Raw genomic sequence first — 16,387 nt, 5'->3', positions numbered from 1 at the left:
CTACCTGGCCCCTCCCCAACCCCTGAGCCCCTCCGATTCCCTCCCCCCACACCAATTTTATTTTAGTCATTGTAGAGGTGGTCAAAATTGAAAGAATTTGATTTCACAGCCTGATCAAATTGGGATTTGTTTTGCTGTCTCTCATAAAGGCATGACTAATGAATATTAAGTCAATTGGAAACCATTCCTCTGAGCAGGATCCTGGTTAGCCAATGTAGAACACCTTGCACACACAAAATTTGCATGTGTAATAAGTATCAACAGCCAAGCACAGCCAGTTCACTGACAAAGTTACGCTCAACAGCAAAGGAGATATGCAATAAATAACAAGGAGATGAAGAACAGGAGAGAACGTTGGGCCCATCTTCACTCACCATGGGCAGCTACAGCAGTATTGAAACAATGAGCAGATCCATGCTTCTGGAAGATATTATCCTGAATCCTGAAATGAAGTAAGTGACAAGTCTCCCAGATTGGAATCTGAATGATTATCCTCCCCAGCGAAAGGATATCTATCTGTTCCAGCCCTCAAAAAAAACAACACACTTTTGGGCAGTTGACTGGTCACTGGTTTCAAGAAGACAGAAAGGGTTTCCATAGGCCCTGGCATTATATCAACAATCTCATGCTGTCACAATTTAAGTCTGTGCTCCATAGCCTTAAATCTGAGCTGCAGTTTTGCCCACTGGGTTTGTGGATAGCTACTGCCATCCCCTTCCCCCCCCTCCCTCCACCCCCCCCTCTCCAGAATGCTGTACCAGCTTAAAGGCACGTGCCATTTCAATCACCAGGATACATTTAACTTGGTTGTATGGAGCAGGTATTTCTATGAACATGCATTCTTTGAAAACTGGGTTTCAAAGAATAAATTGCACAGCAGTGACTCTTTGAGGGACCCCTTTTGCCTAGTATTGGCTGCAAGAAGGATGTGTAACAGCAGAGATCCATTTTATTTGCTGTGACACTGCGGCTTGCTTCAATTGACGGCAAGTTTGAAGTGTGCATTGCACAAATGATAAACATTTGCAGTAGTACAGTTAGGCATGCAGCATAATGGTGTAAGAAATAAACAGCACATGTAATGACGAGGATACTGCAGGAGAATGTAGGCTAATGCTGAAATAATCCCATTTAGTGCAGCATAGTGCATCCATCTTTTCTAATCTATCTAGCAATAGTATTTCTGGAGCCCATATCACTGCCATTCGAGTGTCTGGTATCTCATGCTGCAGCATACCACAGGAAGTCACAGTGCATCTGGATGTACTGCTGGCAAAGTGCAGCAAACTGTGGAACAAAATGTAGATTAACCTGCGGTATCACTGATTTACCTGCTGCCTTGCTTGCGTCTTATGAGTCGGAATTAAAAGGTGCATTTTTTTATTTTGCCATTGTTATTTTTCAGTCTAGAATTGAAGAATTGTATTTAGCTTCCCCCACCGTTCAGTGATCCCTCTGCTGCTCTGAGTTGAAATGAGACCCTAAAACTCAACGTGATATCTTGATCACTTTTTGGATCAGTGACTCCTGCTCAATCAGTGGGACACTAAATTAGCCAGAACAAGCTCAGGAGATTAGTGATAACCAGAACTGTTGTTTTCCTCAGGAAATTACAATGCATCAGTTTTACAGTATGTAGCACACAATTTTATTTCTTTTCTTATTAGAGCATCTGACAAAGAAAGGAGAGCCATAGTTTTGCATGGATTATACTGTGTAGCTCCAGTGTATTTGGCTGCTGGACATGAGACCAACATTCTGAGAACATCCATCCAAGGGTAACCATATAATAAGTCATGTTACCATGGCTCAGTATGTGCTTATCTTTCCCTGTAAAACTAGTGACCACAGGATGAAAGGACAGAAAAAGCATGTGAAGTCATCAAGCCAAAAGAGGAATGTGTCTGTGCAAAAGCTTTCATAAGTGGAGGAGCAAAGGAAAAACAGTAAACATATCCAAATTGACAGAATACCTTAGTAGATTCTGAAAAAAATAAAATAAAATAAAAACAGGCATTATGTACAGAAATTATACTAGAAAGAAACTGAGCTGAAAATTTTCTTGAAAGGTATTTGTCCCTGAAATGCTAGATTGGAATTTTACACTAGAAAAGCTCAGTACATCTACTTCCCAGCTGTTAGATGCATTTTTAATTCATAGTTTAACAATAAATTGTTTTAAATAATGCAAATCTATATGTCAAATAACAAGTTTCTCTAACTATGTATCATTAAACAAATTAAGGTTTCTCTTTTGAAGAACACAGTGCAGTCTCAAAGTGAAAGAAGACTAGAACTATTTAGACAGATGCCTTTGGAGATGGGACTTAATGCAAAATATCCATAGCAAAATATAGCCATAACTAATTACTGTTGTTTGTTAATAATTTTTGTTAAATACCAAAACTATGCCTAACATTAAATGAGACGCAAACAAGTCTCATTTCTGGAAAAGACAAGATGCGTTGGTAAGCCTAGAGGCAGGAATAACTCAGCCATTTAGGGATCATTTGCTTTGCTACTATTTAGCTTGGCTGAAGTTCTCTGTGGGTCTCATCAGTAAGGTAACTACATTATTGTTACTCACATGTCTCCAAATGGACAGCTAGAAATACCAGTCACTTTTCTCTATGTAGTTTTCTCCTCCTCTTTTGCTTTGTTCAATATGTGATCGATTTTCTGGTCAAAGCCACCAACCCAGTTGCTTCTTGCTGTATCCCTATTCTTCATCAGGTACTTCTGTGTTAAATGCAATAGTAAACTCCTGAAATGTCATGCATGTGTAAAACCACAGGACTATGAATAATCTATTTTTCAATAAGACCCTAAACCAGCGTTCATTGAAGCCAGTAGGCTTGCTGCCATTGAGTTCATTAAATGCTGGGGTGAGTCTTAAAACAGTATTTTAGGTTACAGACTATTCTGAAGCATCTTTACAACTCATTTAAATTTGAGACAAAAGGCCCCTAATTTGTGGGGTTGGCAGTGATGTAAAAACTCTCAAAGGGTGGGAATAAACAATAGTTGGATCAAAGAAATGTGGCTAAATGATGGCAGTTTCAGTCACTGATGGGTTAAAGATCACTGGATTTTTCGTACAGCCACTTAGTGTGAGCCTTAGATGCCATGTGCTTTTCAGCCAACTATCCTGTTTCCAGTTTGCTACATCCAGTATTATGACTGCAAAGGACTTAGTCACTCAAAAACACTAAAACCCCCTTTGAATTGCCTCATGCACATTATAAATACTTAAATTAACATGTCAGGATCTAGCATCCCCATACTCTATAATTACAGCCGGGCTTTCTAAAGAATGTGTTGGATACAGCGAGTCCTTGTTTTCAGCACTGTGGTTAGCTACTCTATATGGCCTGAACAACGTTGTTCTACATAGTGATGACATCAGCATGGAGACAAACTTGTACTCTTTTTTTTTTTTTTTTACAAAGGTGGGGGGGAATTGTCCTTTTAGCTTGAAGCCAACAATAAATAAGGCTGACATAAAATTAATGTGGCCATAGGTCAATACTAGAGTGAGTTCACTTACACTTGCATAGCTCAAGTTTTCAGATTGGCCTCCTCTCACTGTCAGTTACCAGTAAAGTCTTCTTTGACAGTAAGAATGACAGATGCCAAGGTTGGGAGGGCGGCAGACAAGCTCACCAGAGTGAAATGTCCTTCTGCCCACCCCATGTGCAAGTCTTGTGGTGGCCCTCTCATCTAGATGAATGGCCCATACAAAGGCTTGCATTTTTTTTCTCACCTCTAACTTCTGGAAGTAAGCTTTTTGCTGCTTGCAGTTGTGATTTGCTAGGTGTTCTTCATATGCTCTCATATCACTTCTTTTTTTCTAGTCTCTTTTACACTGTTCTGATTTAGGGGCAGGGACTGGAAGCCACAGAGGCAAAATGTAAATCTAAGGTATGCTGGACAATGGCAACTTTTAATTCTATTTCTTAGAGATCATAATAATAATGCTGTTCCTGTCTTGTTGCATGAATAATTGTAGGATGAGATTCATATCAGAAAGGCAACACATGAACATTTTGCCCAAGCAACGAGGAAAAAGTAAGTGAGGATCTTGGGACTTGGCCATTGATCATTTTATTATCTGTAAGAAGAAGAATGTATTTGCTGCACACACATACAAATGAATACAGGCCTAAGATCTACCACACACAGGGCTAACAGCTTTTGAGAGAGCTCACCCTTTGTGTCCAGGCTAAAAACCACATCTACTAATGCTAAGAGTTTACAGTGGCCTTTTATAAAAGGTATTTTGAATATCATTTCCCAGTTCCTCAAATCCCTGCTTCTTCCACTGTAAGATAAAAGGGCAGGCCAAGAGGGAGCTCACAGTCTGTGTAAGCATCATTCTTTGTAGGTATTTTAAGTTAAACAGAATTAGATTCACAAATGCAGCTCTCATCCCATTGCTCAATTTAGCTCCTATAAAGCTGCCTGTGTCACACGCAGAACAAAGTGCATCTGAAAAGTACACAGGACATCACACAAAAAACTTCCCTCACTTGTTAGCACCTTTCCAGGGTTAATCAAATCCCTACCTAGGCCTTTTCTGTCCCCACTCCCTCTCTACCTCCAGATGCAGCAGGCTCTGGGCCCTCATCCCCAGTATCTATATCAATTCAAAAAGTGACCAAAGTCCTGTGCCATTAACCCTCACTTCCAATCACTGAGGGAGGGATAAATGAGACCTCTTGCACATACAACTCACCCCAAATCTATCATTATTCTCTGTGTACACTCTTCCTCTCAGCTTTAATTATGTGAGTGCATTCCTAGTCAAGCAGATTAGAAATGAATTTTGAGCCAGAGTTTGCCAGACAGTCATCAAACACTTCTTAAAACCTGATGTGCCATGCTTTCACCTTTATTCACATTGTCTCAGCATCTCTGTGTTTTACTTCTAATTACAAATTGTAGTTAAGAGGGAGCGGCATCATTCACAGACAGGCTCACTTACTATCATATGAACAGCCTAAACCAAGGGTGGGCAAAATATGGCCTGCAGGCTGGATGTGGCCCACCAGACAATTTCATCCAGCCTGTGGGGCCCCTCCATAAGGCCTCCATCAGCCCTGGCCCTTGCTGCCTCTGCAAGCCGGGGCCTTCCATGCAGGAGGGGTGGCTGTAGTTGCTAAGCAACCACCCCCCATCCCAGCCTGGCCTGACCCAACCCCCAGCCCCAAGCCAGGGAGCACTAGAGACAAGAAGCCTTTTCCCGGCAGGGGCTTTTGGTGGCCCCCCCCATGCCTGTTCCCAGCCCTCCCCGCTTGCCTGCAAGTATGGGAATTCAGGTGAGGGTGCACTGGGCTGGGGGCCAAGGACTCCTGTTGGAGAAAAGGGAGCAAGAGCATGAGGAGTTGTGTGCTATGGGACCAGGCTGGGCTGGCCATGACACTGCAGGAGCTACGTGCTATGGGGCTGGGTCAGGCTGACCCCGCACGCTGCCACTATGTGCGGCCGGGGGGACTGGGTTGGGAGCACGGGAGCTGCACACTAGGGGCAGGGCTGGGCTGGCCCTGCATGCTGCCACCTCTTGCAGCCAAGGACTCAGGTAGGAGTGCAGGAGCTGAGGCTATGGGGCTAGGTGGGCTGGCCCAGCACCCTGCCACAACATGTAGCCAGAGACTCAGGCAGGAACACAGTTGGGGCTGGGTGGGGCTGACCCCGTACGCTGCAACCACCTGCAGCCAGGGGACTGGGGTGGGAGTGCAGGGACTTGCATGCTATGGGGCCAGGCAGGGCTGGCCCTGCTTGCTGCCAGCACTTGCAGCTTCAGGAACTTGTACACTCCAGGGACTCCAAGGACCCCTGCCCCACACACACACCCCCCTTCCCATATGCCCCCCACCATACCCACTCCCCAACCACACACCCTGCACATACAATATACAAGAATAAGACTGTATTTTGAACTATTCTGCAATTTCCTCTATATATACACTATGCAAACACAAATCAGGACAAAAATATATTTTTAAATAAAATTAAAATAAGTTATAGTAGATGTTTGATTTTTTTTGATTTTTTGATTTTTTTTTTTTTTTTTTATAGTATATGATTTTTTTTTCCAGTTTCAAGATGGCAACATCCCCCCCACCAGCAAAGGAGTACTTCCAAGGCAAGGGGAGGGACTTCCAGTGGCAAAGGTCTGGGGTTAGGGGCAGGACTTCTGGTCCCAAGATGGCAACCAGGGGATAGGATGCCTATATCAAGGCGCAGAGCTACCCTTGTTGCCTTTGACAACTCACCAAAACTCATCAATTGGCCCTCCAGTTCAAATAACTGCCCACCCCTGGCTTGGACTCTGACCCTGGTATAACCCTAGCTCAGACATGGGCCAAGTGACCATAACTGAAGAGATTTGATGTGCTCAGAGAGAGAAAGATGTTTTGGTTTTTATATTTTCTATAGGACTACACAAAAAACATGGACTTAGTGGACACCAAATACATTAAAAACATTTTAATACTTACAAGCCTTCATAAATACATATATTTACCAGCTGGTAAATACACTAAGAGGGGGGATTAAAAAGTGTATTAATACCCTCCCTAATAGGGAAGTCAGACCCCCTAAATTTTCTTGAATTTATTAAGATACTGGGGATGAGGAGTCAGACCTCTTAAATGTGAACAGAGGTTATCTTTGGCATATCATGCTAGGGAAGCCTTATTTATCTCTTATAAATAAGGCTTCCCATTCAAGTATAGGCACATATTAAAGTTAATATGTGGGAGCTCTTAATGTTAATCTTCAAGAATGAATCAGTTTTAAGCACAGTTCTTTTTAGGGCTAGTTAGACTTGTATTGCCTAATTTCAGATCCACTCAAACAGTGAGTAGAAAAGTTGCACTCTGATGTTTCTATTTTCCTGACATTCCACTGGGAAGAAACAGTGAAAAAGGAGCAGAGAAGGAAAAAAATAATGCAACATATGAAATAGAGTGAAATGAGAGAATAGATACAGTACCAAACAAATACATCAATAAAAATATCACCCAGAGGGCACTCACTTGAGGCATACTATGTTTAGGGACTCATTTATCCTGGATCTATATAGTGCGAGCCTCCATGTAGCTATGCTTTGTTTTTTTCAATTGACTCAGGAAGGGAGGGAAAAACAGATTTGATGGACAGCAGTGGTTTTCAACTTTTTTTTCTTTGTGAGCACTGTAAAAAATTTCAAACAGAGGTGAAGACCCCATTGAACTGTAAATGTGGATATTCACTTACTTTTGATTGGTCATAGTATATTTCATGAACCCGTTAGACAGTCTGTGAACGCTCAAGGGTCCACGGACCACAAGCTGAGAACCACTGAAGTACAGGAAAGTGGCAGAGGAATCAAGTCAGTTCCACCAGCCCTCAAAAAACAAGAATAAAGCTCACAAAACCTTGAATTCCATATGGCTCATGCTGCCCTGGTTCCTCCACTCTGAAGCAAGGCATGAAATGTATTCTGTGAGAAGAGAAGCCTCCTACATACCATCTCCCCCGATGTATTAGGCTGAGGTTCTGCCCTCTTGAAAAACTCAGTACTTCCAGTCTTTAGCCAACAAATTGTTAAATTATGACTGCAAAACCAAGGAATAAATCACCTTAATTTGTAGAAACTCTGGTGACAAATACAATAAGTCTAACTAACTCTTTACAATTTACAAATCATAGTTTCATTTTTTTTTAACACTACTGTGCAACTTCAAGAGGAAAAGGGACTTGAGTTAGACCTTCATAAAAACTCTGTGGAGTGTGAAGTGGCATTTATGCAAAAAAGGCATGACAGAAGACAGCCACAGCCAGTAGGATGATGCCATTGATGTTCACAACATTTCTCCACAGTGGCACCTCCGAAGTGTCAGTCAGTTTCTTCTGCATTGCTTCCTCCTCTTCCTTGCTCATTTTGGGCCCTTTTTGCTGATCTAAGCCACAGAACCAGTTGTAGGCCTTCTTCATGCATCCCTGCTCTTCATCACCTCCTTCTGCAACTGAAAAAATACAGCAATGTGTCAAGAAATGCAGTGTGCGGACCCATAAAACTGGCAAAAAAACAGGTTCTGAGCAACAGAGTATTCTTTGGAGCTACTCCTATTTGGAATTATATCCCTAATTTGCAGTCTGAATTATGCAGAAGTGCTGGAGAGAGAGAGAGAGAGAGAGAGAGAGAGAGAGAAAATGTGAGCTTGGAGGGGTGGGGAGTTGTGAATGAGATTTCACAGTAGAGCTGCAAAGTGAATGATTTCTGATCACTGAATGCCAATGCAGCCAGCCAGTTATTATGAAGCCTGGAGACCTGCTGTTTTTCAGTTCATTCATTGTTTGTTCTCAAGTAGCAGTGCTATAGCTCATAAACACTAAAAATCATGTTCTGTCAATTAATGCCCATTATAAATATTTAAACAGAGGCTGAAAAGTGTTGGATACATACTCTTTGGGCCAGACCACGCCAATCCATCACCACTGGATACCCAGTGCTGCTCCAGGGTGAAGGAGAAAAAAGGCAGCTGTGGGACACCACCTGCACCTCCTTGATTCAAGGCAACACAGGGTAAGCCTTAACTTACACCAGTGAAGATCTGGCACAGCAGAGCCCTGCTCCTGCACAGCTGTTTTCCTTCCTCACCATATGTCTTGACTCTAGTCTTGGCCTCACCGTATGTCTTGACCCTCTCCTGATCTCTGCCTTCTCTACTCCTCTGCTGTCATTATGCAAGGGGAAGTCTCCACCAGCTATACCTAGCTCTCTGAGGTCACTTACTCTGCTTTTACAACACAAGATGACCTTAGCAGACTCAAGATTCTTAGTCTGGTACCAGTTCCTCAGAAGCTTGACAAAGGGCAGGATTAACCCCCTTTTTTCCTTCTCCAAATACTTTGTTTACTAGTTATTAAAAAGATGAAGGGCTGGATCCTGTTCTGCTTTTGGAGTACTGCCAGGAGCTAGGCAGAAAGCAGGTGGCTTTGTGCAGGTGGAGATCTAGCAGTACATTGTCATCCTGTCCTGCCTGCATCACCTTTGCTCTTCCACTCCTCACTCCTGCTCACATCTGCCAAGTGCACCTTTTTTCTGTCCAATTAGGTCAAAGGCTTATACATAACTCTGCCAATACACATCACTCCTGTCTTGGAACACCCTTCTTAGCTCTGGGCTTCTCATAAGGGAAATGCAGAAAGAGCAGCCGAAAACTGCATTCACTTAATTGGTTTCAATTCTAATCCACATAAATCTGATGAACTAGGGAAAATTAATGCACGACCTAACTGTAGGATTCAACCAAGCCCTTTGGCTTCCGTGTTTTCAAGAAGTACAGGGTACTTCATTGCTTATTCAGGAATAAAGTGGGGATTTCAAATACACTGCTGGCTTTTTTAGGCCTCATAAACAGACTTGTATTCAGAAGTCACCTGACACTTCATCTTCGTTAGGATATTCCTTCTTCTCATCATCTGCATCCAGGTCGATACGTTCCTCCTTGCTGTTCCTCAGAGTCCAGCACAAGCGGTAGAGCTGCCATAAAATAGATCAGGTTTGTAGAGCTGCAATCTCAGAACGCTGTGACCAGGAAGCCTGGACCAGCACAGCGAGCAGGCAGACTGCGGGCTTGTGAACATCTGGTAAATCACTTTCAGGAATTAGAGAGTGTGGAGGACTGAGGGCAGATACTGTGAATAACTGTTCCTTTTCCCTTTTTAAGGGATCTTTGCTCTCACCAGCCAAAATGCTCCACCCACTCTTTGCAATTCTGAGGGGTAAGTTCCCACATCTGACATTTTATTTATTTTTTTTTTTACTGTATAATATCTTCAAGCTGTTTCTGACTACAGATATGCCTCTGGCATTTCCAGAAAACTGTTCTTCTCACAGAAAGAGCTACATTTCCCCAATATATCTGGAGCAAAATGCAGGCAAGCTTCTTTGGGTAGATGTGATGTGATATCTTTTATCAATATATCTGGAGCAAAATGTAATTTGGGGAAGATACCATAGTTCTCTCTCAATCCATACAGCTGGGAAGAGATTATATAATTTTTGTGATCTAAACTCTAGGTTAGAATATTTTTGTTAATGCTGATTTTAAGTTTAATTTGTAAACAATGACTTCATTGGCCTTTAGTGTCTTGGGGAACACAGTGGGAGCGATACTCACATGTACATCCGGAATGGGCTTTGTAATCAGGGAGACCCCCAGAATGATGATGATGGATATCCCAAACAGGATCATGGCAAAGTAAAGATAGTGAATTCCACAAATGATATACGGACAGACGCTGGGTTGTATACAACTGCCAGTTCCATAGCCAAACTCCGTAAGCATCCGAGCCAGTCCAATCAGCAGCCCAATGACCAAGCCCCAAAAGGCTCCCTGTAGATCAAAGTGACAGGGAGAGTTATCAGAAAGAGTTACTGTGGGTTTGGAAATACAGCTTCTCCCTCCAGTTCTTAATAGCAGTATAAAATATATTTCTGGCAGTGACTATGTGAACAACCTACAGCACCAAAAGGTTAAGAACAGAGAGAACTGGATAATTCTTGTTGCCACAACCAGACTAATGATTAAATAAGTTCCTGACATTAGTGTCCACAGTCCAAGCCTTGGAACTCAAGAGACTAACCAAAAGCCTCTGAAATGATTAAAATGATTTTCCTGGGTTTAGGAATACTGTATTTTTCCAATTACACATCACTCCTGCATCTACAGCAACCCCATGTGTTCAGCTATTTTTTTAAGGAAATGCATCTTTTCCTCTGAATGCAAGTTGATAACTAGAGATGAAGACTGGGAGCTGCATTAAATCGATACACTGCCCTTCTCAAAAAGGCTCGGGCCAGCTGATGATAAAAGAGACAGACTTATAGAAAAACAAAATAAAGTATTAATATAAGAGCAAACAAATTCCCCCCCACCCAAAGAAGAAAGCTAAATTCAGAAGCAAACAACTTCATGTCTCGCCCCTGCTCTCTTGCCTCCGAGTAGTGTGTCCTCCCCTTCCCTTAATCTCCTTTCCCAAACCAGAGTCAACAAAAACAATAATTTCCCCCCACCATTATTCCCTAACACTGTCCCTTCCAAGCCAAGCACCATCATTTAGAAGAGAGGGGCCAAAGCTGTCTCCAAAACCTACTCATTGTTCCCTTCCTACATGAAAAATACATTGTTCAATCAATGCAAAAAACAGAAACAATAGCAAAAACACTTCACTTCTTCACCCAGTCTCACTCCCTGCCAAAGGGGGCCCTTGAGTGTTCCCTTTGGCTGCTGCTTGCCCAGAGCAGCTTCCCCAGTGGGGCCTTTCCTTTTCAGCTTGGCTGGCCATGCGGTTTGCCAGCTCAGCCTCCAAGTCCTCCCTCCCTAGGTTCAGCCCCCACAAGCAAGCGAGGCGTTGGCGGCCCTGGGGTGCTGTTCTAGTCTATGATTTAGTCATTACAGAAATAAAAGGTATGCTCATAATCAGAATATGGTAATCTTTTCCTAGTCTGCATTTAGCCAAAATGTAGAACATCACATCCATTTCTTCCCAATAGTTATTCTTATTCAGAGTATACTATGGATGAATCCCTGAGGATCTTGTTCAATTTTTGATCAGCCCTTAGTCAGGCTCAATACCAGTTGAAGTCACTGGAAGACTCTCTGAATTAATGAACACAGGGTATCTGAGAGTCAGCCATGCTACAACCAAAAATGGAAGATTCCTGCTTAGAAAATGCATGCTATTATTAGGACATGCATTAGTAGCAAACTGAAACAATCTCCAAAAAAACATGAGTGGTAGAAAGGAGTCAAAACCTAGAAAGCTCCAACCCCCACCCCTAGAAATTGTGTGCGTCTTTTTCCTCTCTCAGCTTTACTCACTGTAGCATCTGTGCATTTTCCAGACATCAGTGAATTTATCCTCTTGGGATAAATCTGCTCTGGGAGGCAGGAAATTATAATTATCCCTAATATTACAGGTGGGAAAGCTGAACTTCAGAGCAGTTGTCAGGATGATTTTAAGAGACTCTAAGCACCACAGCTCCCACTGGCTTCCTAGAGTCTTTGAATGTTCAGTTCTTCTGATATTTAAACCATCAGTGACGTGCTCAAGTCCTCGTTGGATAGAGATGGGAGTAGGAACAGGACTGGAAGGGGCCTCCTGAGCCACTGAGTTCAGTCCGGTGGGTTTGCAGGCTACTATTAACTAAAGGAATGCCCCAAATCACCACTGTACACCCTTAACCACAACTACCATGATCAGTAGCCAAAACAGCAAAAGAGGTCCACTATCTGCCACAGTCAAAAGCCAGGGAAACGATGGCATTGCCAGTGCCCTGCCACAGAAAAAGACAAAATCCACCAGTTGTCCATACCAGTCTGACCTTGAGGAAAAATTACTTTGACCCAAATTTGGCAGCTGATATGATGAAGTGGAAAAGCAAGATCCTATTGTCACAACCTAAAGTTGTGATTTTTTGTTTGTGTGCTTTGGCACTGCTAAATTATTTTCCCGCTAGATTGCGGCTTCTTTGCACGGTGGAGTTTTCTGCTGCAGAAGAGAACCCCGGTGCAACGGAGTATTCCCGCCAAATTTGTAGCTTTCTTTGCATGGTGCATTTCTTTTGCATCTAAGAAATGCACGGTGCAAAGGAGTTCCCGCCATTTGTATGAAGATTTGTGCCACATTATTGGCCGATTCTAATACATGCACACGTGGCGGCTAGCGATTGGCTTGCTAGCCGTATAAAGAGCTTGTGTGGTTTCCGCCCAAGCTGGAGAGAGAGCAATTGGAGTTCGAGAGGGAGAGTGTGAAGATCTCTAAGCGCTGCGGATCCTTACAGACCCAACGCTTTTCTTAAAAGGCAATAGAGGCCTGGTAACCGAACCCGCGGAGCTTCAACAACTCCGGGGAAAAGAACGAACAGCCTCTAGCCTCTCCCCATCGCCGATAAATTCCTAGACGTATACGGTGTAAGTAAACAATCTTTAAATCAACCATTACGTGTCCGTGACTAATTCTAGCTTGCCACCGGTCCTCTCCGACCCCGCGTGCCCGGGCTGCTGGCAACAGCCCGCGTGCGCAAAGACGGGCCCGGCTCGCCCCCGGCTCGCACATGGCGATGAGGATGGGATCGGGAGAGAACTCGCACATGGCGACACAGGTGAGATCGGGAGAGGGCCTGCACACCTATAAGCCATGAATCTCTGTATAGAACTCAGATCCCCTGAATTCCCACCAAGAATCTCAACCATGGGACGGACAGACTGCCTGTTTATTGAATGCGGCAAGGACTTGCTTTCAACTCTTAAATCTCTACAACCCATCCCCTTCAGCACAAGGCACAGTGAAGCAGTAAGTGGCCCCAGCTTCACAACTATTTAAGAGTAAGTGAACTGTAGTTAAGGTCATGCTGATTTGTCTATCCGTATTGTGTGCGATGAAGGAGGATTCTTCTGCTTAATAAAGGGGCCCTTCTAAATGGTCAGATCTGGAACATCAGACCATGGGCTACGGAAATATTAGACTCTAGGCTGAAGCAAGAGTAAGACAACCTGGTTGAAACACCACTTTGAAACAAAGGCGGGTTTGTCTCAGGACCTGAAGGATTGTCCTTTGTGAACTTTTACCCAAACCACTCTTAACTGTACTCACCGCCTCATTGACCCTCTTGCAAAAGATAGCAAGCAGGAAGACAGCAGCAATGGGTGGCCCCAGGTAGCTGGTGATAGACTGGATATAATCAAAGAGCTGTCCACTTTGAGCTGACTGCACCACAGGAACCCAAGCAATGCTGACTCCAATTAAAACCAAGATGAACATCCTGTAAATACAGGCAGTCATAACAAAGTTAAACCCGTTTATAAATGTCACAAATACAGAAATCAAAAATGAATCAATCAACAATTTAACAATTCATTTAATATTCCCACCAGTATTAAAATACCAGTAAACCCAACAGAAAATAACCTTCAGCAGCCCTGAGGAAGTTCTGCTCGTTTCATCAACTGCCAGTCCTCCCATTGAGAGAAATCCACAATCAAAACAATCGGAAATCAAGAATAATAAGTTGCTTGTGAACACAACAAGCCATGAAACAGAGACAGATCAACAGCAAAATCACCAGCACAGATGATAAATTGATGCTGTAGCTTTTTGTAACTAGCAGCTGTAGGGAATGAGTGCATTGGATTTAACTACCCCATGTGCATCACCTTTAAATAGGAAACAAGGTCTGAAACCAGCTCCAGGGAATTCCCAGAAACATGGGATTAACCTTTCTGGCCACAAGAGGTCACTGCTGCACCACGTGGATACGGCAGAAGGGTGGCTCATTTTTCCTGGGCTATCAGGACTACAAAAAACCCAACACTGCCTCTAGCATCCGTTACATTTCTAATGCTGGAGAGAAGCCCTATGACATTTACCTTCCAGCTAACATGAGCTCCTTCTCAGACGCCCGGGTTCGTATTTTGGTGTAGATATCCATGGTGAACAGAGTGCTGGCGCTGTTAAAAATGGAAGTCAAGGAGCTCATGAGAGAGGCCAGCATGACTGACAACATCAGACCTCGCAAACCTGAAACACAGAGAGAGAGAGTTCACACTACAAGCCGCACAGGTCATGCACTCAGGAAACTCACTAAGCAACAGCATTGGGTGCGTGGGCTGACCTGTCCAACCCAACCAGCTGTCACCAGATGAAGTATTTTCAAGTTATGACACCTTCATGATGCCGTACTGGGAAATGAGCAGAATTGTGCCTGCCAGGGTTTGAAAAAACAGAACTTGCGGTCTTTTCAAAATTAAATCAACAAAGGTGGCATCCATATGCCAAAAGAAAAGTCCCTGGGCTGTTGGCATATGAATACCACCTTTGTGGATTTAATGACACAACAGTTCCTTGTATATAAACTTCCTGGGTTACAGACCTGCTCTACTATTCTCCAAGTTTAAGTTCCCCAATTAGATTCCTGACCACCCAGAAAGAAAAAAAAAAAAAAAAAAAAGCATTCAGGAACAATAATCCCAACCAGAACCACTATCATCCCTGCCTTGTAGAGATGGTAAGTCTCCAATATCTGGTTCAAGATAGTTTCTATCCCTACCTGTCCTATTGTCTGGTGTGCTTTGATTTCCCATCTTAGCTGGCTACTTTCTCACCTCTTTCTGTTATAAGTCCTTAACCCAAGTCTGCAAGCAGTTGAGGCCCATTTTCCTCACCATGTTACTTCCCACAGAGGTGCAATCTTCTCAGCATGCATTGAGGCTGGGCACTCTCAAACCCTTCTCCAGCCTGCCAAACTATTATATTAGGGTCCACTAAAGATCGTACATGTACAGGACCCAAGTTTCCCCCAGTCACTTTCACAGGAACAGCACCCTTTTTCAAGAGAAGTTGCTAGTGAAAAGTGTGAGGGATGCAGGTTTCAGGATGAGTTCAGCACAAGGCACCGCTCCAAGGTAGCTGGTCCTAATACTGACAGTTCAGCAGCAGCCTCCTGGATCTGATTTAAAGCTCCCTTCTTAGTGGTTCTTTTGCAAGTCACAGGCATAATAAACACCAAGTTTCTTTAAAAGAGATGTTCTGGTTCAAACAGACATTAATTCAGGGGAGTCCTCTGGTCTATGCTTTACAGCAGGGCAGACTAGGTGATCACTGTAATCCCTTCTGATCTTACTGTCTCTGACACACTGGATGTCTGCAGGTTTCTCTTTCTTCCCTGTACGTATGCCTGCCTCTCTACAGGAAGGAGCATTGTTCTGTAATTGAATAAGCCCAATATAAGGAATCCATGGCTGCACACCAGGAGGGCTGTATTTTCTCCACCCAGTGGGTTTAGCAGAAATCCTGGCAGAAACATCCTTTTAGTAGCTGGTAATTGAAGGTCAGGTTCAGTCCTTACATAAGCCAACACAAGCAGTATTTTACCATCTGATATTTGCAAACATTGGTGTCCGCTCTATAACTATTTGGCACCAACAGCCATAACAAAGGCTACAGGCACTGCAGTCAGCAGCCCCTTAACACGTTATGTGTAGGAATGTGTTGTGTGTAATGGAATGGTGTTAGGGCCTCCCATAGCTGAAGCTGGGGGACTGATGTCAATTCAGACTAAACAGTAATGCAGACCCTTGGTTCTGGCAGCTGAATTCCAAGCCAGGGAAGCTAGTAGACCTGTGCAAAGCTTCAGGTGCTGATTTGATTTGGAGGAGATTCAGCCCAATTCAGTGGCCAAATCTCCGAATCCAAATCGAATCAGAAGACGTTAAAAGATCTGAATTGATTCAAAGATCTCCAAGTTGATTTGGAGAGCTTCAGTGATTTGGACAGTCCCTGCTCACTGCCACAGCGAGCTGGACCCAGACTCCGAACTGGTAAGTGGGGGGGG

At 43.5% G+C, this 16,387-nt stretch overlaps 1 protein-coding gene across 2 annotated transcripts in view; it reads right to left on the bottom strand.

The window, feature by feature from the left end:
• Positions 1 to 6,166: 6,166 nt before the first annotated feature.
• SLC5A1 (solute carrier family 5 member 1) overlaps positions 6,167 to 16,387 on the bottom strand; it is a 33,334-nt gene continuing 23,113 nt past the window's right edge. Inside the window, exons 11-16 of one of the 2 annotated variants that reach the window (XM_025199321.1) lie at positions 14,424 to 14,574; positions 13,651 to 13,819; positions 10,173 to 10,388; positions 9,430 to 9,532; positions 7,755 to 8,012; positions 6,167 to 7,601 (exon numbers count right to left, since the gene is read on the bottom strand). In XM_025199321.1, coding sequence (XP_025055106.1) covers positions 7,789 to 8,012; positions 9,430 to 9,532; positions 10,173 to 10,388; positions 13,651 to 13,819; positions 14,424 to 14,574 — 863 coding nt within the window. In that variant the 3' untranslated portion in view covers positions 6,167 to 7,601; positions 7,755 to 7,788. Of the gene's footprint in view, positions 8,013 to 9,429; positions 9,533 to 10,172; positions 10,389 to 13,650; positions 13,820 to 14,423; positions 14,575 to 16,387 lie in introns of both variants that reach the window. The other variant, XM_014518168.2, reaches the window with a different exon arrangement.

Source organism: Alligator sinensis, unplaced genomic scaffold, assembly GCF_000455745.1.
Source record: "Alligator sinensis unplaced genomic scaffold, ASM45574v1 scaffold505_1, whole genome shotgun sequence".
Taxonomy (NCBI): Eukaryota; Metazoa; Chordata; order Crocodylia; family Alligatoridae; genus Alligator; species Alligator sinensis.
The sequence above is the reverse complement of the archived record's forward strand: the minus strand, read 5'-3'. Positions and strand labels throughout refer to the sequence as shown.